Genomic DNA, 14,577 nt, shown 5'->3' on the forward strand with positions numbered 1-14,577 from the left:
CAGAAAGCAAGAAAGGGAATCACCACCAAGAATCTGTGGCAATCCTTCTTTCTTCGTCTGTTGGTGAGGAGGGCTCTGACTAAGTTGCTGTGCATTCACTTTTATAATGGTGCTAAGTGGTGCTTTATGGAGGCAACTGCATGGTTCCACTCCAGCTTGTGACCATGGACATGGTATTCATGGGATATTGCCCTGATATTCTTGTCATAGGTGATATACCCAGTTAGCTGGCCCTAGAGTTCACTCAATGGGCATTCACAGCCCGTTATCAATGGATGCTCATGGCCCCTTATCACACCAGGTCTTCAGCTGCAGATCTTATCAGTGGCTGGGCAGTGGTGAAACAAGTCTCTTTAACAGCTCTTTACCAAGTCTTCAGTATTTTATTCCGCATGTCTATATAATTTCTGTTGTGCCTACTGTCTGTTGTTTTAAATATGGCATCTTAGTAGGCAATAACAGTTTATTGCTTCTTTCTTTAATAATCATGACCACAAATATAATTTCTCTCTGTAAAACCCTACTCTTCATTATTTTGTGGTATTTGTTATGTGGTTTTCTCCATATTTTAAAATCCTCAGCCTGATTTCCAATTAGGCATGAGCACTTATTTTCAAACCTCGTCACCATACACACATAAAGACACATGCTAGCACATAGATTTTAAAGATGACATATTGAGCATTTGTAAACAACTGATAGTATCTGAAAAATGTGGTTACTGAAGGTTTGGTGCCCAGTAATATGGGTGAAGTTGAAGCCCAGAGTTTAAAAGCTCAGTTCTGGTTATCTACATAACCCAGAGATTTGATGACTGAAGTGAAATGGTCACATTGTGACCTCTCGAGATCCCATAGACCATTTAGCTTTACCTCGAGACCTGCTTCCACAGTCAGTTTTAAAATAACAATATCATCATGATTGTCTGTCCTCCTTCCATTTACCTGAGAATTTGATTGTAGCAATTGGGAGCGAAGACACACAGCTCTCCTTCTTGCTTGCTCTGAAGATCGTTTATTGCAGCAAACCAAGTCTTTCTATGCTCTAAACTTGACCAAACCAGCATTGGTTGCCTGCTCCTGAAGTGTCACTGTTTACACGTCCCTTTATCCTTCCACAAGGCGAATTTTGCCAGTGTTAGAGCCCTGTGTATAGCTGAGTCTTCTGCTGAGGGATGATGTGGAAGCCTATTTATGTACTCTACTTTGGACACCAATTATTAGTTGAAATAATCTGAAGAGTTTTCTCACAGACGCTTCTGTTTAAGCAATAGAGGGGTTTGGGGTTGTTACTAAAAGTCAAGGACAATTACAGGAATTCTTTACTGATAGCAGCAGGGCTATAGTTTTGTTGCCACAGGTGACAGAGCCTAAAAGGCATGATGTTTGATGTTTTGGATGCCTGTGTGTAGGGCACAAGGCCAGGTCTTGCCCTGGTAGGGCAGTGAACTGCCCCACATCCTTCATTCTTAGAGCCAGTATCCTGGCCTAGCAGAGCTGCCAACCATGGCACACTGGAGACAGGGCTCCACTCTGCCTTGAGCCAGCTCCTGGGTGGCCAGATGGCCCACTAAATGACCCACCTGGGAGGAGGGCCCACAAAAGCCAAGAGGTATTTAAGGCCAAGCAGGAGGCCACATATGTCTTCACCCTACCTGCTTTTGGAGTTTCTATCTTGGCATTTCTACCTGAGCATCACTGGAACCTAGGAGCTGAGAGCTATATGTGTGATTTTCTATGTCTTTCCTGTCTTTCTTGCTTTCTTCTTCCAATTCCCTCTTGTTGGAACATTCTAAGTAACTTAACATTGAACAGGTTTTAAGTTTGCTAAGTTAGATGGACCAAGTTAATGCCCAAGTGTTTTATATTGGTTGGATGTTGTACTAAATCTTTTGCCAAAATTCTCTGATTTTTCTGAAGTTTGTCGGTGAACATCTGTCTTGTTTTGACCTCTTGAGAATATCTGGTTTCCATTTCTCCCATGCATCTAACCCAGAGTAGAGGAACCACTGTAAAGTCCTTTTATTGGGGCCTTACAGCAGGTAAGCCACGACCCAAGCAAATGAGTTCATCTGTCTTCTGGTGGCCAGGTGACAGAACCATACCACTGATGGTGTACCAGTGCTGACACTGTATCCACCCTCTGTGTCTACCACAAGTTAGTCTGGCTTTGCCTTGATTACTATGGTGTGTACAGAAGTGGTCTATCATACCAGCTTGGGCAATGAGGCTTGTTTTGGGAAGATCCATCCGAAGTCTTTTTACCAGGCACCATCTCCAAAAATTTCAGCATTTACTTCTATTCTCAAAACTCTCCTCTTATGATCTGTGCCTTTCTCTCCAAATTAGAAGTTGCTAGTAGGAGAGTTATCCACCATAAAATGTTCAGAGTTTTATTCTCTGTACTTAAAACACTTTTTTTTTTTTCTTTTCTTTTCCGGCTCTCACTTTCCCAGTCATTTGAAATGTTTAGGTTTTAAATGCACTTTCACTTGGGGAGGATAGAGGTTTGGGGTTACAGATATAATCCTTTCCAAAACCACCCTATTTTGTCATAGGGTTGGAAGCACAGTATGTTGAATAAAAAGACTTACGCAACATGGATTTTATTTGGGAATTTGTGTAAATTTGCTTGACGTAGTCTAGAGCTAGTAATTTACTTTGTTTTGCTTTGGTTTCACCAAAAGGAAAATCTAGTTCTGGCTGAAAATCAGTATGTAAATGTTAAGTATTACTATTCTCCAAACAGTATATCAATCTACAATTTCCTGTGAAAGAGGAGGAGGAGGACCTCATCTCTGTCTTTACTTTTGGTTCATACCCTTTGTAAAATTCAGGTCAGACCATCAACATCAATTTGACTCTGCTTTCACAGTTTGTGCTTACAACCATGCCCTAGCAAATCTCTTGCTTTTCAGATACCTTAAGCCTACTGCAAACAAATCACACAAATGAAATAGTAATAAAGCTCTGTATTAAGCTTTGTTAGCTTTGTATTATAAATGTTATCTACTATTTAAATGACAATTAGGTCTAGAAAATTTGCAGTTGTAGTTATGCAAATGATGAAATTGATTCCAGTCATGGCCCATCTTCAGGGCCCCAGAACTCTCTTGCTGAGTCCATTAAAGAGGCTTATGTGTTGGTTTTTTCTTTTACCCAGAGTTAGACACAAAGGAAGAATACTGACAAGATATTCCTCAAGAGTCAAAACAGCAAAAACTTTACTGGCAACTTCAGAAAATCAGGGAATTTTCACAAAGGTTTAAAGCAACATTGAATCAACATAAAGCACTTCACAAAACATTAATTTAGCAAGCTCCAAGTCCATTCAACCTGACAAACTCCAACCCATTTGATTTTAAGTTACTAAGACTTGGACTTTAGGAGCAAGGAATTGGAAGAAAAAGAGAAAAGAAATACAGAAAAGAGCAAATATAACTACCACTGCTGGCTCCAGTGGTCAAGACACGCTTGCCTCTTGCTCTGGCAGGAGTACCCTTTGGCTTTCCTGGGCCCTTCCCCCAGGTGGAACATCTGGTAGCCACTCTGGGGCTGGGTTGGGGGCTCCAGGGGAAGGTTTGGAAAATTGTCTCCACTGTGCCACTGCAGGGCTGGGGTACAGGCTCTAGGGGGTGGGGTGGATGGAGCAATGCACCACCTCAACAGGGCAAGGCTTGTCTTACCCCTTACCCCACACATGCAACTGAAATGTTTCAAGCCAGCAATCTCCTCCAGTCTCTCATAACATATTTCTCTGGAAAGCAAATTCCAGTAGTGTTTGAAAAATTAATTATTAAGAACCTTGGCTTACTTTAGGTAGCTCGTATGTTGTATTTGATAACATGGTGTCTTGCTGAAAGAAAAAAAGCACAGTTTTTCTGTTGCCCAGCTTATTTTTTACACAAATATTTGGAGCAGGAAATAAAAACCAGTTAATAGTTGTAGGACATGTGTGAATAGTTGGAATAGTTTAAGCAAAGATTAACCTTGATCCTTTTGACCACCTCCCCTTTCCTGTGCTATTTTGTCTAATCCTGTCTCAGAGTATGTCAAGAAATTTCCTTGAAGCTCAGAAGGTGCAGTGGGTTGGAAATAGCCATTCTTTCTCTGTCTCTTTTTGTCTTTATGGGTTTTGTGGGAGATGTTTTAAAACTGATACATTTTTGGATTGTCTGGTTCTGGCTAGAACAGGATAAATTTTTGCAGTGGCCAGGAGGGGACATGCATGACTGTAAACCAGAGTTTATTTTCTGCCATCTCACATTGTTGGGGACAGGGGAAGGAAATTCTCTTTTGGGAAGAGAGATTCCTTTTGGTTGAGTAAGTGTGGCACTGGCTCCAAGCCAGAGGGAGCAGTCAGGGTAATGTGGCTGCTGTCTGGTCGGGCTCTGCAGACAGCATTTCACATATAAACACTCTCTCTCTTTTGTACACTTTTGTTTTTAATACTGTCACTGTCATTGTTCTTTTCCTTATCTCATTGCTGTTCCCAGTAAATTTTTTATCTCAACCACAGTTTTTTGCGCCTCCAGTTCTCCTCTCCAGCCCACCATGGGGGTGGGGAGGGAGAGGGAGTGAGCATGCAGCAGCAGGATTTGGAAAGTCTCAGTGGTAGCACTAAATTGGAGAGCACCATTCCTAAATCATGACATGAATAAAGATACAAATTTATCATGTAAAATACTTATAAATTAAGACAGCCTCAGGACTTTTGAATGTAACTCTGCTTGAGTTCTGGATATGCCAACAAAGCGTACTGGTTTTGTTAGACTGACTTAATTCTTTTCTCACACGAATTAATTATAAATCAAAATAAATTTACATAGAGGGCAGAATCTCTTAAAATTGAAGAGGCAAGGGGTATACATATTCAGAAAGCAGAACAATATTGGTATGGCTTATTGTTCACTTCTGCTATACAAGAAAATATTATACTGGAAGTATGTATTTTACATGAAGGAATTGAGCATGTGCCTATTTCCTGATGACAAATTAAACATGCTGGATATATGATGCACAACTTTAGAAACTGTATACCTGAGGAGAATAATGGTGTCATTGCAAAGGCTTCAAGAATGCAGTAAATATTAAGGAAATAACTTATATAAATGACTCTGTGTTGCTATGCAGCACTGGATGTAGTTGATTACACTGGTTCTGATCCATTGTGGTCATTCTCAGAAAACAAAAATATTTCTTTGTGATATAATAATTATTAAACTTATGTGCGAATATAAGATCATTCACATTAACTGAGAAACTGATGGTTTTGCCTTGTCTGGAGTGCTTGGTTTATAAATTATGCTTAATCACTGAAAGTAGTTTTCTCATCTCTGTCTGTCTGCTTCTCTGATGGTTTTTTTTTAGATAATCTGTGTTCTCTAACTAAATACTTTCAAACATCTTCACAGGTAATCTTGTCAACGTCATTGCAGAACCAGTGAGGTTGAAATGATTAAATGATAAATCACATTTTTTTCCAGTCCAATTTATTAAGATAGCAAAAATGTCAACAAAATAAGTAAACAAATATAATGTCTGATAGTTACACATCAGGAGAAAAAAAGAAAGATTAAATGCAAGATATATTTCTTAGATGCTGAACTTTGGAGTCAGTGACAGAGATTGTTGTATCATGGTCTCTGATGACAAAAAGTTGAGCTTCTTTAATGAAATATTTTCCTAAGAGTACAAAATTTTCTCTCCATTTCTTATTTTCAGAAAATGATAATCGTATTCAAACTATATAGGGTAATATGGCAACAAGCCATTGGAAATGTTGAACATAACCTTCTGGCTTATCTGTAGTCTGTAAAAAATGAAAATAATTTTTTTTTTCCCTCATGGTTATACTTCATTTTAATCCCATCTAACTAGCATTGTTAGTGTATTTGATGCTACAAACATGTCTGGATGTAGAGATAAATATTTGGTGGGGGGGAAAGAGCAGCTCTCCCTCTATAGGAGCTTAGTTTTTCTGGTTTCTTGCTCAGAGCCTTCCACCAGAAATTTTTATTTTCCTGTGCCTACATCAGTTCAAGAATCAGCATATCAACAAACTGCCTTTATTCCACTTTATGACTCTTGTCACTTGAAAGAGCATACAACATACAAGGTTGGTACCTTTAGCATGTTTAAAACCTAGAGACTTAGCTTTTTCAGATATGTGTTTAGAAACTAATGCAGTAACGGACAAAACTGTGTGGAGCTCAGTATATATACCAAACCATACGTATTGCAATAAGCACTGTTTACAGGAAAAGAAATCATTTTCTTATTGCCAGGTTTTACGAATTCCTTTTACATGAATCTGTAACACACGACCTTTTGAAACTTAACTGATGACAACACAATCCTTTTCCTACCATCATAAATTATTTTACTGAACTACTCCTATTCTTTTATTTAGGACAGTGAAAAAAAAGGATTTATGAATAGACTTTATGCCATTCAGGAGGTGTGTGTCACTGTGCAGAATATCCTAGATGAAATCGCTTCCTTTGGTGAAAGGATTAAAAAGTAAGTGCTGACACAGATGCTGGATTGCTCTCTCCATACTCTTTAATATTTTTTCTGTGAAAAGACATAAATGTTAGACATTTACTTACTTATTCTGGGGGAGTCCACCATTCAAATTCATCTATATTTACTTTGCTTTATGGAGGCCCTCAGTCAGTGGAAATTCTGTCATATTAGTTCTGGAATTTAGAATTATATTGATTGAGACAAAAACAAGAAGCAAAGTTTTTAAGTAAACCAGAAAAATGTTGTGAGGTTGTAATTTGAAAGTGATAATAAAAAATGCAGTTCTGATAAAGGAAATAAGCAGAACTGAATAGGGATTTCATATTTTAAGGATGTTCTTATGTTCATTTGCCAGAAGTTCTATTTGTAGGCCAGCAAAACCTTTCCTTTAGAGTATTTGTAATTTGTAACACCTAATACGTAACATACAAAAATGGCCAACAAATTTAGACATTAAGAAAGAGAGGTTCTGAGATTTACTGCAGGAACTGCAATTGTGTATTTCTGGCATGGTCAGTGGAGAGCAGCACGAGGTTTATAACTTGAGGTCAGATTGGTTCCAGAAAGACACCTTCCAGCTGTCAGCTGCAAAACATGGAGAGGATTGACTTGGTGATCTGCACCTTGAAAGCCAAGAGCATATCCTCACTACCCAATTCACTTTCAGAAATGAATTTTAGGAAAGCTATATGTTGGGTGAAGGTCAGTCTGCAGGAATCCTGAGGATCATCTCTAATGCTGTCCTGTTCTGTCTTTATGATGAGGAGATTGCCATTATGCATTTAAGAGCAAAGTCCTTAATAGGAAAGCCTGGGAAAGTGTTTCCATAGGGACAATTCCAACCAGGCTGTGTTCACAGCAGGAGAGGCAGGTGCAAGCATATTGTATCACACATGTTCTCCAGTTAGAAAAATGAGCCAGTCTCTGAAAAAAGTCCTTTATCAAAAGTCTATTCGTGGAAGTTGTCTTGATGATTAAGTAGTTCTAATTGTGCATTTTGGAGGTAGGTTCATTCTGTTATAATACCAGATGAGAGCTACAGAATTTTGTAAACTCAGTGAGATTATAAATCTTTGTAATTTGTTCCTAAAACTATAATGGGAAACCTGTACTGAATGCTGTGTTAACACAGCCTATAAGGAGCTTTGCTAAGTGAGGAGCCGTACTCCCACACATCATGGTGTGTCTGTGATCCATTGCATAAAGCTGAGTCACAGGAACATGAGCAGACCCTCAACCTTCTGTTAATCCTAAATGTGTACAGAAAAGGGGAAAAGAGCAGGTGTCCCCTGAGGATAAAAGGAGGCGTCCTACACTAAGTGACACTAGCACAGTGTTAGTGGAGACGTCAGGGCAAAAAGAAGACAATAAACACATGAAGCCAGAGCTCATTATGAAAAAAATGGCTTGCAATTCAGATAATTGCAATTATGCATCTAGAGAAGCCAAAATAATGTAATCACATTGATTGACAATATAGCTAGTAGTAATACTTTAAAGTGTATCATGAGACCATTTAGATTTAAAGCCACATTTTCCTCCTGGATAAATGTCATACAACACTTTTGAGATGGTGGTGCCTTCATGGAACAAATCTACTGAGCCAAGCTCCCCTTCACCAATATTCCTATGGGACATGTGTATAAAATTATCATCTGGTCTTTTTCTCCTCACTGAACACAGGGGTTGGACAGCCACAGCACCCTTTTTCAAGATCCGTTAACTCTCTCTTCCTCACACCTCAATTTTTCAGAATGTGGTGGCCAGCAGAGTTTTATCAGAATAGAGTCTGGGACCATTAGTGAGGAGGTTTTTATCTGTGACTTTTTTTGGAAAGGTAATGTCCTGAAACTTTGATGGGATCCCAGAAATTCTCTTCTTTTATTCACAGATAAATAACATTTACGTATTTCAGAGGGGCTTATTATCTTTTTTTCCTTTTGACATCCAGAGAGTTTTTATTTCTTCCCTCAGCCACTGCTGTTGTATTATCCTTGTCTTCGTGACTAACTGCTCTATCCCCTGCTTTTATTTTTCCTTAGCCCTCTCCTTCTTAAGCACATGGATGAGTGTCCACCTTTGCACAGTCATGCACTTGCCTTTTCCTTTTCCCCCAAAGCTGGAGTGCGCCTATACTTCAGACAGAGGGGAATGTCCCTGTTCAGCCTTTAAATGCTTGTGCTGTTTTTACAGTGGAATAGCAAGGAGATAAAACAAGAAAGGCTTAGCAGTAATCTTCCAACTATTGTATCCTACTCTACCATGGTGTTGAGAAGGGAATGTAGATGGCCAGCACGAGTTCATTTGGGAAGTAGGGAGCTCTATGGGTTTTGCCTGATGCAGAAACAGGGGTTAGGCACTCAGATCTCAGATTTCTGAAAGGAAGAGCAGTGATTCACCTGGCAGATACGCACTGCTGGACTGGGAGAGGTGAAATTCACCAGGCAAATGGATAAAGCCAGTACCTCCTTTAATTTCCACTGATACTGGGTCCAAGCCCAGGCTCTCCCTGATGAATCACAAATGCATCTATGCCTTCATTAGTAGACTCAGTTTGTTTTCCCTGATAGAAAAGGACACTTCTCCCATTGTCCTTTGCTCTTTTATTGGCTTTGTTGGCTGACCTCAGTTCTTACTTTTGTTAATTTTTCTTTAGTACTTTCAACTGGACTGTCCCATTTCTGAGCTGGCTGGCAATTGTTGCCCTCTCTGTGTTCACCGTCATCCTGTATTTCATTCCACTGAGATACATTGTCCTTGTCTGGGGTAAGTAAAGCCATTTTAAACTGCCTGTACCACTTAAAAAACCTAGCTTTTAATGGATGACTTACACTGACAGTACTTTTTGGTATTTATGGTTATGAAGCTGCACTTGGATGGAATTAAGCGTGTTAGTTAAAAATTGCAACAGTGTAAATATTTAGGCCCACCTGCAAAATGCATTTTTCTTGGCTGGCATTCTAGGCTTAATCATAGAATGAACATGTAGCCATGAGGATTCTTCATATATCAAAGTGTAGCTTTGTCTAGATATTACTCTGATTTATTTTCACCACTTATACACAAACAGAGGTATTTCAATCTATATGGTGTATTTAGGATATTATTCCTTTTTTACTGCAGTACTTTATCTTGTGAAAGTGTGTGCAAACACAGCAGCAAGAAACCTGTTTAGGGGTCACCTTTAGTTAGACAGAAAGGAATAGGTAGTATTTGGCTGGTTGATAATGAACAGAAACTTTGGGCAGGTAGGGGAATGGAATTATGATTGATCCAACTACTTTTGCTTATATCTATTTTTAATGCTGATTTTAAAAAGCTTTAAAATTTTCCACATCTTTCCACATCTGTTGTAAATAATGCTCTAGATTTTCATTTGTATATTTTTTCATACATCTTACACCAAAAGCAGCTGTACCCTTACCCAGTAGCACAGACTTATGAAGAGCACAGTCTCAGTTACATCAGTGGCTAGATTTTCTTTCTGAAGAGAGAATAGCAATCACACTTCTGTGAAAAATTTTGAATTCAAGAGACAGCATAAAATCAATGAACTGACTCCAAAGAATTTTTTTTATCAGTCAATATTAGTAATTTTCTTAGAATATTTTCTAAATTATGGTACCGAAGCAGTAAAGAGGATATGAACAAAAGTATTTCTACAGAACTAACAAAAGCAAACATATGGGCTTCCTTTCTTTTCCTGTCTTTGACTTTTACTTATTCCCCCATACCATACATCACTTAAGTGCAACCCAAACTCGTGTTTTTTCCCAAAATTTCATTTCTTCTAGCACACAAACAGAAAGTTTGAAGTACTTGTTTGTGTCATTTTATGTCATTTTTCAGACAGGTCTGACATCTTGCCTTTTTACGTCAGGTTTGATACAATAACCTGAGATTATAATACTTCTTCAAGATCCACAGAACTATAGAGCCAGAACTGTTCTTTTAAAAGCTCATGACCCATACTCCTGGAAGTGTCACACTCCCACAGAAATATCTGTTTCAGGTAAGGCAGAGTCTCAACTCTCAAGACTTCCAAACCATGGATAGATAGCATAAGCATAAATTGTTATAAATGCACCTTGCATTCTCTTTATCTCTTCCCTCGTTTGCCTTCAAGTTACATAGGCTGTGTAGATAGAACTTCAAGCCCATTTGTTCACTATAGGTTTCAACTCTACATTTTGCTCCTGCATTTCAGTTCAGGTGACATCTTAGCAAGTATATGGGGATTCCTTCTTTAGGAACCTTTTTCTCTTGCATCATGGCAGGAGACCAGACAGGTACTGCATAGACGCAAGTTCCACAATCCAGACCTCCTCAGGGTGAAATGAATTCTCACAGAGCCATGTCATGCTGAGCATAGCTCTGAGCAGCTGTCCCTTCAAAAACGCGGTATTCCAAACACCTACCTGTTTTCTCCATTATTGTGTATATTTCTTCATCCTATTCATCCATTCTGCCTGTGGAAACCATTGATTTCTCTTTTTTTACTTACTTCTGTAGGAATGTTTGAGCTAGTCTGTAGCAGCATCTGGCCGTTTTGTTCTTTAGAAGGCAGAGTTTTTAAATGAAAATTTCTTCATATTATGTGTCGTCTTTTGTATAGCGGTCCTTCTTCTGTGCATACACAGGGTCTACTCCTTTCAGCCTGCCTTAGCAAGAAATTCTCCATCCTTTCCTGGCTGTCTCTCTCCCAGTGGAGACTACCAGTCCTTGAAGATGTCATGTGTTAGGTGGGGTGGAGCAGAAACCACCTTTCCATCCTAATCCCACTTGATGAAATGCTGAGTTCTGGTTACAGATACAGCTGTTTATGTGGAAAAAACTATTATTATTTTAATCTGAAAATTTCAAACTCTTGGACAAGACCAATCCTCTTGCTGTATTTTGCTTGTGTTTTAATGTCTCCTCCCATCTGTGCAGTGCTTTTCCTTTCTCAAGGTTTCACATGCTGACTGGTATTTTACTTTATCAGATGTGATAAAGTGAGATCATATCACCTGAATTCATCCATGGGTGGTCCAGTGGCTGTGTTCAATGAACAGTGGTTGTGGGTGTTGTTGACACTGAATCTTGCATACCCCATCCAAAGGCTTTATGTTCTTGCTAAAGCTTTCTGAAAAGTCTGGGCACCAAAGACTTTGTGGAAGATAAACTACATCTATCTTATATCTGATAGAGTCTGGATAAATGACACAGAAAGGCTTATTTTTAATAGTGTCCTGGCTTTCTGCTGCTTACATGGGAGTCAATGCAGTTTGCACTGTTCCTGTCCATGTCTTAGACATGTGTTCCCAGAGGCCACAAACCAGGTTCTCAAAGTATATGGATCTGACTCAGCATATAATGATAAGAAAACAAGTCTCATTTAAAAGCCTGATTTCTGATTATTTTTCTTGGTGCTTCTAAACACTAATTGTCAGTAGGTTTTATAAGACCATGATGTTTAAGGGAGACATATCCTATCTTCTCTTCACTGCCATCATCTCATCTCTATCTGTCATTCCCACACAGGGGTTTGTGCAAACTCCTCTAAAGCCTTCATGTGATGGAGACTTCGCTGCTTCCTGTATGTTTCATTGTCCTTAGCATGCAGAATACTTTCCTTGAATCTTCTGAACCTTTTATGAATCTTGTTTCTTCCAGTGAAGCCCATTTCTGCTCATCCTTTCTGTTACAGAAATTAAATACTTTTTATGCATCTGCTTTTCCCAACTTCCTCATAATAGTCACCGTTTTTGTTACTTTCCAAAAAAATTTATTGAAGGAACTTGAAAATGTCCTTAAAACTTTAGCATTTTGAAAGAGGCAAGCACAGAAGCAGAGTCCAACCTTTGGAGCCCAAGTTTACAAGTCATGCACTCCAGTCATTCAGTGCTGCTGTCAGGATTCAGAATGGATCCTAAAATCTGTTTTAAAACTTTGCCAAAAATATGTATCTTTTGATATCTTTCTCTTATGATGGTAATATTTGAACTTTCATTTTTGCAGGCATCAATAAATTTACAAAGAAGATTCGAAATCCATATGCAATTGATAACAATGAGCTACTTGACTTTCTGTCCAGAGTCCCTTCCGATGTACAAGTGGTGCGTTTTTTTGTTGTTGTTGTTGTTTTTTTGGGGGGGGTTTTGAAGAATTTTTTTGGCAGTTATTTTGATTTACTGTTATATTCTATGGCAGAAAGAAATTGCAAACTCAAGCTGAGGGTAGTCCATGAACCATAAGGAGGCAATGAGAAATAAGTTCCTGCACTGGTTGTGTCTCTGAGGATCCATAGGAGCAATCAGTAGAAGGAAAAGTATTTATGAGATGATAGCAGGTGTTAGAGCTTGTATTAAACAGCATCCAGCACAATGTGAATCTGAGTGGGATAGGGAGTGCTGGAGCTGAGTCTCTCAGGACAAGCAGGGAAGGAACAGGAAGGTCAAATAATGGAAGAGACAGGCAGCATTGTCCAGTGTCTTGTGACAGTACTCTGAGAGCACTCTAGCCTTTCTTTTGCACAAGTGAGAGCTTTTGCTGTGGCCACAGTTCAACTGTGGTCATAAACTCCTTTAAAAAAAAAATCCACTGGTTGTGGATTATAAGCTTTTATGATGCAGTACACATTCCCCAGAGAGCATGCAAGATTTAAGATGACATCAAGCACATAAATCACATCCAGTGTCACAAAGGTTATAGACTTCCCATATTTCTAGTTTCCTTTTAGAGCTGGTATTAAGTAGGAGATATGTGTGCAAACACCCTCTCTGTATCTGATATCTTCTGTGGTAGGCATTTAGAAATAACCAAGTTTTTAAGAAACATTTCAAAGAATGGAATCCAGTGTGGTCAAGATGATAATGCTTATTGCCTGCTAGAGCTCATGGACAAAACAAAAAAAAAGAATAGTCTTTTCTAAGTTTGCATCAGCATGCAGTGTTATTTTCTGGTAGGATTTTCCTGGTGTTGGTTTTCCTTTTTATTTTATATCTGTCATTCTGTTGTTGGTGAATCACATCTGCAAATCCTGTGTTGTTTTTAGGGGGGAAGTCTCCTTGTTTCTTAACTTTTTATTTCCTGAAAAAAATTTAAATTTTTTTTTTCTAACAGTGCCACATGACAACTTTCTTTCTGAACTTTGTGTTTAAACAGATGCAATACCATGAACTGAAACAAGATCCTACTCACAGCCCAAGCAAGAGAAAGAAAAACAACCCTTCCTAGCCAACTTCATGCATTGAGGAGACCAGCATCTGCCAGGGGAAGATAAAAGAGCAAGCCTAAGAAGCGTTTCCTTTCTCTAAGCTTTTTATTTATCTCGCCTTTTTATCTAGTGGGGAGATTTTGTAACAGTATTATGAAGTGTTTCTCGTGGAAAATCTATTTCTCATTGTAAAGACATTTGTTTCAAGTAGGGTTTTTGCCATTTTAAAGCCTTGTTAAAAAGAAGGTAGCGCATTAAATGAGAGAATATATACTACCACTTGGTGGTAAAAAGTACATGAGGTTGTCAAATCATGCCAACTAAACCTACAAAATGTTTAAGTTTAAATCTGACTCAGAAATTTCTCAGATTTTATTTGTGAGCATTAAAATTTTTATCCACTAAGTCATCATTAAAGTTTTCTATGTTTTATATATTGCAAGAGAAATACAATGGAGTGGAGCCTACTGCACTTAAGTTTTAGCAGATTTTTTTAAAATTTTAGACCCTGATGTTAACTCCTGGTGCAACATTTTTCCATGTGGTAGGGCTGCTTATAAGACAGTGAGAAACACCAAGTGCAAATCTCCTTCTGGAGTTCCCAAAAGCAGTTCCTGCTGTCTTTATCATTCCATTGTAAGACCTAAAAATCTCTGTTTCAAAATACTGCCAGGTTTGTAACTGACTGCCTATCATATTTTTCTACATGTACCAATAGCCTTCATTTGTAGCTGTAATGAGTAGCTTAGCTGTAATGAGTCAAACTAACTCCTTACTGCTTTGGGTGTCATGCTATGAACACTTTTTGTGCACATAACTATTTTAATATGGATATCATGCAGAAAAAGTTTT

General features: G+C 38.5%; 1 protein-coding gene across 1 annotated transcript in view; it reads left to right on the forward strand.

Annotated features, from left to right (window-relative positions):
• Window positions 1-13,982, forward strand: part of MCTP1 (multiple C2 and transmembrane domain containing 1) — a 214,440-nt gene extending 200,458 nt beyond the window's left edge. The window contains 4 exon segments of the mRNA XM_066339938.1: window positions 6,412-6,521; window positions 9,184-9,293; window positions 12,528-12,625; window positions 13,674-13,982. Coding sequence (XP_066196035.1) covers window positions 6,412-6,521; window positions 9,184-9,293; window positions 12,528-12,625; window positions 13,674-13,745 — 390 coding nt within the window. The 3' untranslated portion in view covers window positions 13,746-13,982.
• The last annotated feature ends 595 nt before the right edge of the window (window positions 13,983-14,577 follow it).

The sequence above is a fragment of the Sylvia atricapilla genome, chromosome Z (genome assembly GCF_009819655.1).
Source record: "Sylvia atricapilla isolate bSylAtr1 chromosome Z, bSylAtr1.pri, whole genome shotgun sequence".
NCBI lineage: Eukaryota > Metazoa > Chordata > Aves > Passeriformes > Sylviidae > Sylvia > Sylvia atricapilla.